This window comes from Haliaeetus leucocephalus, unplaced genomic scaffold, assembly GCF_000737465.1.
Source record: "Haliaeetus leucocephalus isolate CR32 unplaced genomic scaffold, Haliaeetus_leucocephalus-4.0 Scaffold228, whole genome shotgun sequence".
Taxonomy (NCBI): Eukaryota; Metazoa; Chordata; class Aves; order Accipitriformes; family Accipitridae; genus Haliaeetus; species Haliaeetus leucocephalus.
Genome location: NW_010972664.1, coordinates 24,174,651 through 24,189,055, shown reverse-complemented (window position 1 = coordinate 24,189,055; position 14,405 = coordinate 24,174,651). Strand labels below are relative to the sequence as shown.

The window sequence follows — 14,405 nt, the reverse complement described above, 5'->3', positions numbered from 1 at the left end:
ACAAGATACCCTGGAGCTGAGATGATCTATGTATAGGTACAAATTTGTTCAGCCACAGAAGCAGTTTCTGTAACATTTAGGGCAGTCTGAAAGGAAGCTCTGGATTTCAAATGGATCTCTGTAAAAGCAATTAAGTATCTTCCATGGGGCTAAGGGAAAAGACTAACAGATACACAAGGAGCACTGACAGCTTGCCTGAGAAGTTATAAAGCTATTAAGACATTTGCCATGTTCTTAGCCACTTGGGTTCTTTTTGATGAAATAGGATTATTTTTCACTACTCAGTAGCAGCTATTGCACCAAAGATGAACAAACCCAACAAGAGTAAAAGACATCTTCCCCATGGGACCTGGTATGTTTCATCATCTTTTAGCAACAGGAGCACAGAAAGCCAGAGAACACTGAAAGATCTTTACAGGATCCAAAATGGGTTCATTAGCCCATTGTCTTCCTTCAAGACAACTGAAAATAAAAAACCAATTAACTTTGAAAAACTTGGCAACCTCTGGTCACCTGGTAAAACACTGGGATGATTTCATCCCTGAAGAAGGAAGAAAAGCAGCTTTGCTGGTCAAATGATTATGTGGTGACCTCAGGAAGATAATGATACCTGAATATCCAAACCTATCAACAGTGATAGATAACTAATAAACTTACAGTACAGAGTAGGCAGCATCATTATTCCAGCAAGCATTCCTGTTGGAAAAGTGTAAGGTGTTGTTTGCCAGTCAGATGACAACAAGGATATAGAAGCTACTCCCACTGTTGGCAACTGCAGAACACAGAACCACTAAGGCTGGACTGGTGCTGAAATAATACCTGATAAGGTTGTCTCCTTGCAGGCCCTCACTGCATCTCTGCCTGGAGAAAACTAAAAAAATATAAATAAATCTTGAGCTGATGTCAGCTTGTCATGACAGGAAAACAGTAACAAGCTCCAAAACACATGTATTTGCATACCAGAGGAAAATGACCCTGAATGAGAAGACCTGCAGTCTCTGCAAGTCAGAGAACATGTTTACTAAAAGCATAGACTTGTAGTAATGAAACAAAATTAGAGAGACTTTAAAATAACAAAAGAGATCATGACAATTAAACCTAATAATAAAAATGTCCTTTGACTGCTCAAGTAGTTTCCACCTCTTTGTCCTAGCTTAAATTAGAAATTCACACTAATAATTTCAGATGTAGTTCTTTCTGCTGAGAGGACTCCACCGAGTCAGTCCCCAACAGTTCACAGCACTGCAGAAACAATACTTTAACCAGCACAAAGGAAGGACAGCATAATGGAGAAATACATGACCACATAGGAATGTATGGCAAGAAAGCTTCTCTCATCAGCACTGCCAGCTTCAAGTGCTTGTGAAACTGCACCCTAAGATTCTTTGACTGGCATTTCCAATGTATACCTTTATGAAATCCTTCCTGGCTTTGGGCTACTTCTCTTTATTATAGTCTTGAAAAACAATGCAGACATTTAATAATTCTCACAGTATAAGACATAAGGTTTTACAGCCTTCTTCCTACAGGCAAAATGAATCTTATTGTGTAATAGTCATATAAAATATAGACCATGAAACAAAGAAAAGGAACTGAGCTATGGCTTGTATGTCCTAGCACTTCTTTTTTTTGCGGTTGTTTTATAGGATCTGCATGTTCTGCAAAAGGTGTCAAAAGAACTGTCCGAATTTGAATGACTTAGTATATGCACACCCAGAACACAGACATGCATATTATGTTTATAATACCACACATACTCTAATCTCCCATCTTGCTTGAAGGATATTCCCAAAACCACTGGCTATGCCTGTCCCATCACACGATGCTTATGGACTCTTCTTCAGCTAAGAATTGTTTGCAGTTATTCAAAGCATGCAAGAGACCTTTCTTAACCTTTCTGAAATAACCTTCCCATGTTATCAGAAAGAAAAGGACCCAATCCACACAGCATCAAAATCACTGGTCTCTCTAACTGTGCACTGAAGAAATACTCTCCTTGTGGAAAAGCTCTGAGCTCTCTCCTTACCTAAGCCTTTAAGCCATGGGTTAAAACACAGGTTTTCTACCATGGGTAGAGTTTTCTGAGAAGAGTCCTGTTCACCTTGTTCTTTTCTGATACTGGCTTGCTCAAAAACTTGCATGTTTAATTGAACAGAGACACACATTCATGTCAATTAAGACAAAGAATAAAACACTGGACACTGTAGAAAAGGAAAAATATAGGAGAGGAGTTTTTCTGTAGTAATGAACATCGATGGTTGGGCACTTCGCAAATGCATAGAGTCCGATGATACGGAAATTCCTGGATCTCACTTGGCATGAGCAATGATGATATGGCCCTGCTTGAGCAGGAGTATGAACAAGATGAGCTCCAGAGGTCCTTTCCAACCTCAACCATTCTGTGATATCAGGTCAGCAATGAATCCTACAATCAGACTGAAAAAAATAGTATCCCAATTTGCCTCTCATCCTGGCTGGCTCTGGAAACCTTCAAGCACAACACTAAATTTACCATGACAGAAAAATAATTACAGTTGGCATACTGAAAACTTTCAGAATGTCACAGGGTAAATGTCCATTAACAGATTGTCCAGCAGATCTGTCAGTCTAGAGAGGAAGCCTCCAGAAAGGGTACTTTACATATAAGTGATATTAATATCGGTTTCTACTGTTGCATACTACACAAGATCATTCAGACAAGCCCAACTACTGCTAAACAGGTCCCAAGCACTGCTTAAAGCTCCACCTCTTCCCGGTTTTGAACTTATTAAGCAGTTGCAGAGGGAGACCACTGAATAAGATGCAGTGTGAGTATACCTGCTGGGCTTTCTTATCTCCTTATGCCATGGGTTTGTTCTCAGTTGTTCCTGATGGTTACTATCATCCTGAGATCCAGTCTGGGAATCAATCAATTCCCTAAACAGGCCAACCCAGATGGACCTTAATGGCCAGCCAGCAAACATCCACTTTATGAGGCCAAGCTCTGTTTCCCTATCTGTCAGACTGGAATTTTTAAAATCAGGGAACACTTAGCACCAAACTTACTTAAATCAAACAACTGTAAAACAAATTGCGCAGTTTCTTTATACACATTCAGTGGTGATACTTACTACTTATCCACACCGAGGAAAATGGATCATTTTGCTTACTACTGAGGGGCTTGCACTATCAGTGCTGAAGTCTCTTCTAAAAATAATACCATCTTCATTTCCAATATTATTACACTTTGTTCCCCTTGTCACCCCAAGGTTGGTATCTGCCCAGGAGCCTCAAAAGAACTTCTTAACCAAATACAAGCATTTCCTGTGCAAATCTTTCTCTTCTGTTAATGCACAGGATGATGCACATATCACACAGGGACAGGACCAACTTAACATGCTATGGGCCATGCGGTTGTAGGTACCTTATTTATATTAGTTCAAGGCATCATGAGGAATTGAAATGGAGTGGCTGTGCAGTTATTTCTAAGAACATCAGAAAAAAAACTGAGATACATTTCAGCCTTCAGGCTGGGTAGGCAGAGAAGGCACTGAAGGTCACCCTTACCTTCCCCAGAAAATGTTTGCGGTACAGCTTGGCTGTAGGGTCACTTTCCAGTTTCACTTTACCACTCCAAGGAAAGGGTACATCCGACAGAGTTGGACTCAGGGTGGAGAGGTTGTGGCTGGTCCCTTCAATCCAGTAGCCCCCAAACTGGGGTAAGATAATGAGAGGATATGGCCACCCTTTCTGTAATACCTATTCAGGACAGAGAACATGAAAGCTGACAGGCCAATAAGCTGAAAGGCCAATAAGCTGAAAGGCCAATAAAGTCCAAGGAAAAACAGAGGAGAGCAGAACTAACTCACCTCATGGATGCTGGGGTAAGGAATATACTCCTCTTCTGTCTGAAATCAGAAGAGACCATTAGCAAAAACGTGTGACATCTTTTAAAGTGTTATGCTTTCATAATGGCACAAGCTGTGCCCTCAGCTTCCACTCTGCCCTAGTCCCTCTTTAGAGTGTTACTTTAAGATTTAAGGTTAGACTCCATTTCCCAGGTTTTAGCGTTATAATACAAAACTTTGAGAACAATAAATTTAGGAGTCAGATTTCACCCACCTTCCTCCCTGAAACTACACAGAACACAGGCATGCAAAAGGAGGAGGTAGCCAAACTGTAGGCAAACTGAATGAGGTTAGGTGTGACAGCCTCTCTCCTTCCACACAGTGTTAGACAGCTGCTGTTCTTCTGCAGACAGATGACAGTAGGGATGGTAGAAATAGTACTGTTATTTACAGTGAGATCAAGGTTGTGTCATCTCCATAGCTAGACCTGTGGTACACAAATGAGCAGTGCTGAGGCACGACTGCAAGAATAGGAGCAGTATCTGAGCCACTTTATGCCAGCTGGATGCCCCTTCCAGCACCAGAAAGAGCACTGACTATCTCTGACAGAATTCAGCTATATCAATTCTCTATGTGGCTTTTTTTTAAGGCCATTGAAAGATTAAATTCAAGGTCAAGGTTGATTGTAAGGTTACTGTGCCTGAGCTGAGACTGAAGGAATGGAGAGGAAGAGTTGAGAATTTGAAGATGGGAATCTGTTCTTATTGGCCTAATACCAAGGGAAACAGACACACCTTCTAGTAGCACATGTATGAGTCCTCAAGCAGACTACTGAAATAAATGCAATGTGGTTGCATAAATATTATTATAGCTCTTACATTGAATAAAATTTAAGAAATTACTTAGTCAAAACTAAGATTGTTAATAATAATAAACACTTATTGGAACCACTTAAATTGGAAAAAGGGAAGTATTGTTTCTGTTTCAGCTACATAGTTTCACCATCTTGTGCAGCAACTTTAAAAAAATTTTTTTTTTTTTTTTTTTTTTAAAGGCAAGCATATATGTGTTCTTGGGCTGTTTGTAGGCTCCCTGTTCATTCCAAGATGAAAATACACTGCAAGCCAGGTCAGTAATGATCTGCCATTCTCAGCAACTTAGGAGGCAACAATGACTTGGCCTGACCTTGAGAGGAGCTGGAAGGGAACATCTTTGTTCGTCCAGACGACTCCCCTGGAAACATAAAGTCACAGACAGTGAATCCTATGTTTTAGCAGCTCTGTTTCACTTACACTCTGTGTCCTTCTCTGTATCCCCAATATGCATATTTTGTTTCTCTGTAATTTTCTATTTTATGTAAGTTTGGAAGTTTGGAATACACAGGAGTAAAGCTAGAACTTGGCCAGTCCCCTAGTTTGGCGTTAAAACTGAAAAGCTCCCCCCACCTTACATCTCTTAAAAAGCAGAAAGCTAGCAGAAATCAAATGCAATCTCCGAAACTGATTCTCTAACTCTCTAATCTCTTCTAGCTACTTTATTTCCTATCCCAAGGAAGAAAAAAAGGAAGAGGTAAAGACAAAATGCAAAAGAACAGTATTTCAAACCACTCATTCCTGTTCTACTCTTCCCTCTCCCTTGAATATACTGTCTCTCTTGAAGATACTTATTAAGCAGCTTATGTGCCTTGCTTCCATCCATGTAAGGGAACAAATCTCTCTCTTGGAGGTAAGACAGAAAATCAGAGCTGCTTTCCATCCATGCATCTGACTAGTGCAACAGACTCCTGCAGGCAGCAAGGAGCCACACAGCAAAGCCCTACACATCTGCTTTCCTAGGCACCATTACTGTGAGGTGGGTTGGAATGGCAGGGCAAAAGACTACTGGATGCCTAATTTCTTCCTGAATCAGCAGCTGGCATCCAGACTTGATTCTCATTCTTAAGGCTATTCCAACCTCTGCCTTCTCACCATGGCAGGAGTAGCTCACTTCCACCACACTTCTGTAGCAGAAGCACACAAGAACAGGAAAATTTTAGTGTGGACAGCCCCAACACAGACTGAGCAGAAGCCCAGAACAAGAGAAACCAAAAAGATATGGGGCCCAACAGGCTGCATAAAATGCTGGCCATAGTCCAAGGGGGCATCAATACAGACAGAAGAGTAAGAGGCAAAATTTGCATTGTCAGATAGGAAGCTGAAGACCAGGATTTAAGCTTTCTCTTATGCACGATACATAAGCATTCAACTACTGCCACCTAAATCTTGTAAATCTCATATCGGAACATGCTGCTGAGACCACATTTTTATACACCATCAGTGACTGCTTAATGGAGTGGCTAATCAGGGATTCCAGACAGGATAAGCAGCTCTTGACTTTCTTCTGAAAATAAGCAGGATCTGATTTATAACAGCTATGTCTATGTAAATATTCTACAGTAGAACTAGCTTGTAAACTAGTGTCTGGTAGAAATAGGTAAATCTCAGTGGAGTTCTACAGTGGAAATTTAAAAGGCTCAAAAGCAAAAGTTTGGGGCCAATGGTCCAGCCATATAGGGTGAAAAACTGCTAGTATAGCAACAACATTAACATTGAACAACAGCAACATTACATCAAGGATTAATAATGATCAGGATGCTCCTTGCAGGAGGAACAAAAGCAAAAAAAAAAAAAAAAAAGAGACATCTATTACACATAAAAACAAGATATAGAAAAAAATCAGAAAGCTTATTAAAAGAACTTAAAAATGAGCCATAAAAAAAGCTAAACCTTCATGAAATTATGCGGACCAGACCTTGATCTCACAACAAATGCATAACACCTTCAAAAAACTCTTAAAAACACCGAAGTAAACCAGTATGGCTGAACTCCAGGGTAAGGGAGGCTAGCAGTAGATGCATGAGGGCCGCCTTCATAAGTCTGAAGTTGAGTTGAAACACAAAAATAGCAGTAACAACAAATTTTAGTTGGTTAAATATAGAAACACTGTAAAGCAAGTGAGGAACAATCTGCAGATAACATAACAACAGCAAAAAAGTTTATTTTCCTTAACTTTCCTATGTATTATATTATAATATTATTATATTTATATACATTTAGATATAAATATATATTGATATATTTAACATATTGATATATAAATGTATAATTTGTATTATTATATTATTTTCCTATATATATTATAATATATTATTTTCCTATAACTTTCCTTAATATTGTAATAAAGAAGCTTGCCAAAATGTCTACAGGGTGACACAGGATCAAACTATAAAAGCTAAACTTAGAGAGAGTTACCCCCCCAAAACAAAAAAAATTTTTTTTTTATTTGTATTTTCTACAGAGGAGCCTGAACAAATACCAGCTTAGAACTGTTCTTCATAGGGAAATGTCAAACAAACACTATACAGTCTTAACAATGGGCAGCTAAGAAACCAATAGAGATGCAAAATTAGGTGGTCTGAATATGCTGGAAATTCTCATCAGCTCCCTCTTATATCTCTAACTAAAGAGGTCCAAACGCAGTGAGAGACAGTTTTCATATGGTAAACTGGGAGCTGAGAAACACTGAGAATCTTAAGCAACACAGTCTTCCAGTAAGGGATATCTGCTAGCGATTCTTCCTTATACAGATTCCAAAAGGCCTGGAAAAGATTGTCATACCTTTTAACATGTGCTTGAACTGAACAAGAAGCTCTGGACACTCAAGCTTACTTTCCAGCACAGAGTTTAATGAGCCAGGCACACTTATAGAGCTTGTTATTCTAAAGCACTGAGAATATACCCCAAACATAGTTTGGGTGTCAGTACAGTGATTTCAAGATCTGTGTCTGTCTACACATGAACATATAGAAGAGATACCTTCAGCCCCTCCTTGCCCCACTTCTCCTGTCTAGTCTACCAAATAGTACTTGAGCCTCATAACTCTACACTCAGCATTTTGCTGCCACCTTCCACCTTCTCACCTTTATAGTCCTACTAAAGTCTTGCATTTTCCTCATATCCATACCCTGGTCACCCAAATTCCAGGAAATAAGTTGTTTCTTATAAGTTTAATTCCTGCACATAATAAAAGGCTGCAGTTATGTACCATGTTACATGTTATGTTAGGTCAAAGTTAACCACAGCATTTTAAAAAAGGTGTACTGCTCAGAGAAAATATTGGTTGTCTGTGAGGATGCTCTGAGAACAGAGCATCTGAAAAAATCAGGCTTAAAGATTTTGTTGTTAGATATATAACACATTATTATATTACTATCTCTTTATTTGGCAGGGCAGGGTTGGTTTTTTTTCCCCTTTTACTCTATTTTAATTTTATAACATAATATATGCAACTAAATGCACGTATTCCCATAAGAAAATTAAGCCAGACTCCTCTTTTCTTCTGCAAGTTAAAGACAAGGCCTACAATATTTATTTATTAAACTGTTTGACTTTGCTAAATGCAGTTATGTTAACATCCAGTTAATCACCTGTCATTAGCAGCTGCTACCCAGCAGAAACATAGTTTCTTGAAGAAAATGCCAGAGATACTTTAATGCAACTTTGATTTTCTCTCAGAATCACACTTCTGCAAAGAACAGACAGAAGTATAATACTTTGTGTCTATTCCTTCCATCATGCTGGTTGGAAAATGAACACAGGAAAATGCTTTTGAAACCCAATTTAAGAGTAGGTATAGGAGGTTGGGCCTAGAAGAGCTGAACATTCTGCAAGCCCAAATTAAAGGGTATTGGGAGTGAAGTGACAAGACAAATAGCAGCTGATTATTTGTTTGGCTATTAAAAATCAAGAGGTCCCAAAGTTGGACAGAATAACTTCAAAAGATCCCAAAGTTTGACAGAATAACTCCTCCTTACCTGCATTTTTTCAATCATCTCAAACAAGTCCACAGTCTGTGAAAAGGAAAAGACAACAGGGAAAAGAATTTAACACTTGCAGAAGTTAACGTTGTCTTCTGTGGTAACCCAGGTATTGAAGAAGCCAACAGCTCCTTCCATGTTTTGGCACAGAAACTACTTGCTCTCTGAAGACAGGATGGAATTGTTCTCCCTTAACAGACAGCATGGACAATACAACTGCCCAAATTGTCTTCAGCTTGTGTTGCAAAAGCTTGACCTGGAACCTGATTGGACAGGTATGAGGAATTTCTCTCTTTCAATGGGTTGGACTATGACTGGATACAGTATAGCATAAGAAATTATTAAATAAACACGTTTAGGATTCTCACAGAAGTGGGCAACTATAGCTATAACACATGCATGCACATGAGCTTGCTTTCAGTCATTTCTTCTGCCCAGTGGTTCAAGGCACATGCCAACCCTGAGCCAGAGGAACATGAACTGCCTTTACCTTGCTGGGGACAGCAGAAGCGAGAGCACATGGAACACCTTGGGTGGGAGAGTCTACAACATCACTGATGCAGCGCAACTCCTCCTCAGACCTCCTGCAAGAGACAGAGGCAAAAGGGAAAAGAAAAAAAAAAGAACAACTTCTAAAAGAACTCAAGATGCCAGTGCTTGCCTGCAGTGCCTCCTTTGCTTTCTGCTATCTTCTGTTTACTATTCCTCTCCCCAGACCATTTCTTGCCTATGAGGAAGCTGTCATTCCCTGTGAGATTCCCTGAGCTGTCTTCACTTACCACTTGGCACCTGCAAACATCCTGGATATAACAGCAAAAATCTTCTGGCCCTGACTGCTCTGTCTCTGTTCACACACGCTATTTTCCTCACAACTGTCGTGAAGTGCTGAATGACTGTTTTTGCCAAGTTCCTCCTCTATCATAGATTTGCAGCAGAATAAAGAGAGGTCTCACAGAAAGCTTTGGGATCAGATCTCAAAACCGAACCATATTAAAAGAGCTGGAAGTTCTGAAATATCACTGAATTCAGCACCTAAAGGACAGCCCCAGTTACCACAGCCTGGGTATTAGTCTCCAAGACAGGACCGTAACAGAGATGGTGCTAGAACAGAACCGATACACCCTGCAGGAGAGATGCAGGCATGGTTCCATCTTACCACCACTGGTAAAGGCAGTGTGCACACTAGATGGGCTTTTGTCTGCACATCTTCTATGGAAAAAATACTATTATTTTGGCCCCTGCTGGAGCAGCAGCATACACAAATAGCAGCAGCACTTATTTGATTTCATAGAAAACAAAAAGTAACACAAACAATGCACTTTAAAAGACATGCATTGCATTGCCCATTGCACTATGGACAGTCTCACTGCTAGCTCCAGCTCTCCTACTGTTAGCTAATAAAATTTCCATGCCATTCAGAGTTTTTACTAGCAGTCACAACTGGGGTTTAAGTCATGGTGAAGGTCACATAGGTGGGACTGGGAACAAAGCCCAAGTTTCTAATACAAGAGACAAGACTCATCCACTTTGTAATGCCATCATAAATATGGTTGTTATGTGATCATATAATGCAATCACGAATTGCTATCCTCTAGCTGTTAGATGTACGACTCCTACTGCTTCCATGCTGAGAGACTGGTATCTGTAAGTCATGCAGACCCTTGCTTTGAAACCAGTGGCTACATTCCCTGTCGTACGGAAGTTTTTATATTTCTGTAATTATGAACCTACACTCTACTGCAAGCTCCAAGAATCTCTATGCCCACCCATTCTTTGACAATTCACAATTTATTTTAGTAGCCTAATGGCATCATGTAACTTGTACATAGGCTGATCTACACAAAGTAGCGCAATGCTTCCATCCCACGATTTTCTCCTAAAATTCAAATGAGAGAGATCTGTGTAATGCATCTAGAGATTAAAGCCATAATGTATATGGGAGGGAAGATGTAGGAGTTAGTCTTGACATTCTCAAATAAATATTGGAATAGTTAGGTGACAAATGTATTTTAAATTAATATTAATATTATACCAACACATGCTTTATTTATCATCTTAACTCATTTACTTGAAGCATGTTTGGGACTAACAAAATTTATGTCCAAAGCAGTACATGAAAGATTTTCATTGTTTCTTTTAGAAACCTGAAGATTCTGTTCTGTGAGGCCTAAAAACATAAGAGCTTAATTTGATAAATTCTCACTTTCAGAAACCAGCCATCTCCAGAGAAGTGTAATAGTAGAACTTTTGTGCAACTGGATGCCCTGGGGCCTTGTTGCATGCTACAGTGTTTTCCTTTGATATGTCCCTGGTTTGAATCCTGAATCATTCAGTAGAGAGTAAAATACACACCTGCATCATGGAAATCTGGCAGCTCCCACATAAGGTCAGCATGGCCAGCCCTGCCCCTCTTCTCTCACCATAAATTCATCTCTGCACTTTGGACTGACCGGAGCACTTCATGCAGCAACTGCTCCTTACTGTTCAATCCTAGTACAGTTCTATTGTCAAAATTACTCCAGCAGATGCCAAAATCATTGGGTTTATCATGCATTTAGAGATGTTCTGAATTCTGTAATTATCCTAGACTAGGGATGTGCTGAGGAACTTTAAAATTCCAGGAGAATTACTTAGATTTTATGTTGTCTTTTACAAAATATCACAAAAATTTGGGGCCATTTTAACTATTGCTTGAAAGTCCATTTGTGAATTTTGAACTTCTGGAATGAAAAGCACTAAGCTTTATTTATAGAAAGACAACACACTTCTTTTCAAATTGGAACTTCAAACTCTTTGACCACAGAAAAGCAGAATACCATCCTTCTGGAAAAGCAAAGCAATTCTGCAGACTGGGAGAGGAGCACATATGTGCAAATGTATATGTGCTAAAGCTTTATTTTTAGGAAATGGCAACAAGGGGAAGCAGAGGGCCTGGAAAATGATGAAGACTAAACTAGGATTTTACTAGTGAGAGTAACCAGTGCAATAATTTCAAGCAGGTAGCCAAACCAAAAGTAGGCACTGCTGATCCACTGCTATAGACTCCACTTTCAATTCTGAAATGGTGCAACAAGCACCTTTGCAGAGCTCTAAGCCACTATCTCCACACACACAACACTGCTCACGCCCTGTACTCCTGTCTTGCAGTATCCTCTGCTATTTGAGTCCTGGGATCTCTCTATATGGCTCTCTCAAAATCATTCCCATCTGCTATAGCTAAGCCAGTTCAATAACCAAGTCAATGCAAATATTTGTTCCAAGAAAAAAACACAAATTGGCCTCGACAAATGTGGAATGATTGCTGGAGGTGACTTATCGATGTGACACACACACTCCCTCTTAAGGGAAGGTAAACTTCCAGGGTGGAATGCAGTGGATATGCAAGAAATCTGTTCCATAATAATTCCCTAAGCAACATAACATGCAACCTCAGATATTAGCCACACCAGGGGAGCTTGGTGGCTTGACTCTAAGAGAAACAACACAGAAGGTGGAGTGCACTGGAGACACTGCGGCCAGGCTCTGTGATATCACCTCAGGGACAGGGAACTGGAACTACTGGAACAAGAGGAAGGTCCCTGCATTGGGACCACTGAAGCAAGGAGGTGAAACAATGGGGTTCTGTCAACGCTATGGCCTTACTTCTGATTTATATCAGAAGTGCCCAGTTCTGGAGTAGTAACATGCTAAATTGTGTTCTCTGGGTGAACTTTGCTCATTATAATACCAAAACACACCTCCATCCCAAAAGCTACCTGCCTTCACAGTGCAACCACCCCTCACTGAGCATGTGCTCTGAATTTCTCTAGAATATACCTTTAAAAGCGAGAGAACTTTATACCAATCAAAGTAAAGGTATGTATGACTAAAGTCACTCAAGCTCCACCTAAAAATAAGAAAATATGAAAGGGCTTAAGAGAGGAGGAATGCTAGGGAAGACACCGTCATAGACAAGTCGGGAGGACATCGCTGACTTCTGGGATCAGTCAACAGGCTGAATCTCTCTTCCCGCCCATAGGGAAGAATCCCTATTGGGGGATTGGGTAAGATTTGAACCCTCGGTTATACCAAGTGCTTCCCCAGGAAACTTAGAAATCTCTGTAGAGTTTTTCCATAATTTAGTGTGCTTGTAGTCAACTGTATTATTATTTGCACGTGCTTTGCAGAAAGTATATTTATCACTGGCAATCCAAAAGAACGTGTACTGTTGTTTTAATAAATTGTGCTGTTCATTAATCTAGTCACGATAGTTTGGTAATGCAACCAAACTCCCTAAGTCTGGTAATTCTAATGCGTTGAACGTGGCTAAGCTGAGAGTGCAGTACACCGCAAGTACATTTGTCATCGTGATAGTTAAACATATTGAACATGACTGGACTTACAGCATTGAATTGGACATCACTCAGAAATTAAACCTAGCCGCCCCCAGCCCCTCTGACATCTGAGGATAAGCTGGAATGCAAGGGGGCTTATTTTCTGCCAAACTTCTTTACCCTTCAACGCCACAGAAAATTGGCATAGTTGGCAGGATTGCCATGGATAAACTGCTCCAAAAATATAACTATGCCCCTTCCCCAGCTGGGAAGGAGTGGGCTCAAAAGTTTTGGAAGAATGAGAACGCACTGAGCGGCGTCAGGCTATGCATTTGTGTGGTTTTAGGAGCCTGTTTATCTTGTGCTCACAGCAAGAAGCTAAGGAAGCCCCCGCTGCCAAACAAATTTCTGACGTAGAATATACAGCTTTGAAATCCAAAAAATGAGGTGTCGAAGTCATCACTGGCCTTTGAAAAGGAGACAGGAGAAAAACTAGCTGCGAAACTTGTGAGTGAGGAATAATCATCTTAAATATTGGAAAGGGTGAATCAGCTACCTCATTCTTGCAATAAGACACTGATATGTTTTTTTAAATCCCTCACGAGAAGGGACAGACAGTTCAGAAGAACTGCAGGTAATTTGAAACAAGACCAAGCCTGAAATGCTCCTAAGGAAAATTCCAGGCAACCACTTCCCTTGAGCAACAGCTTCCGCTCTTTCACTCCCTCACTTCTCCCCAAGAGAGACATATTTGCTCTACCAAATACGATTTTTAGGCACTCAGTGAAGACAGCTGAAAACGTGACACGGAGAGCCTTGCTCTGCTAACACCTGTACGGCTTTGAATTTTGCTCACACGCAGATTCAAGAGGAGGCATTACCAAGACAGAGCTGGGAAGAGGAAGTAACTTTATCCCGCCGTTTGCTCTCAGCTGGCCACAGACTCTTCTGCCCACAGGCCCCGACTTCCAGTCAGGAACCCCCCTTCCAGCTGCACCCCCCCTGCCCCTTTCTGGCTGCTGGGGAGCTCCTGCCCCTCCCGGGAGGACGACGGGTGGGCAATCCCCGCTCTCCGCTCAGGGCGGCCCCCGTCTCCGCACGCACCGACGGAAAAGCCGGGCCGGGAGTGGAAAAGGCCGGCAGAACCCCGCTGCCTCTCGCTCCCCCAGCAGCTGCTGCCCCGCGGGGCAGGAGAACGGCGGACTCCCGAGGGAAACTAGCCTCGCCACGCACCCGCGCTCCCAGCCCCGGAAAAGTCCGAACCGGGGAACTCGCCCGCTCCCTCCCGGGGTAGGCGGGAGAGGAGCAGGCCAGCCTCCCTCGCGCCCTCTCCGTCCCCTCAGCGAGAGGAGGCCCCGCCGGCCTCTCCTCCCGCCCGGAGCGCGGCCCAGGCGGGGACGGGCCGGCCCC

At 41.4% G+C, this 14,405-nt stretch overlaps 1 protein-coding gene across 1 annotated transcript in view; it reads right to left on the bottom strand.

Annotated features, from left to right (window-relative positions):
- LOC104831795 (rap1 GTPase-activating protein 1-like) overlaps positions 1-14,405 on the bottom strand; it is a 37,521-nt gene that overhangs the window by 20,017 nt on the left and 3,099 nt on the right. Inside the window, exons 2-6 of the mRNA XM_010567618.1 lie at positions 9,173-9,266; positions 8,680-8,715; positions 5,013-5,060; positions 3,849-3,887; positions 3,547-3,738 (exon numbers count right to left, since the gene is read on the bottom strand). Of these exons, the coding sequence (XP_010565920.1) occupies positions 3,547-3,738; positions 3,849-3,887; positions 5,013-5,060; positions 8,680-8,697 (297 nt within the window). The 5' untranslated portion in view covers positions 8,698-8,715; positions 9,173-9,266. The remainder of the gene's footprint in view (positions 1-3,546; positions 3,739-3,848; positions 3,888-5,012; positions 5,061-8,679; positions 8,716-9,172; positions 9,267-14,405) is intronic.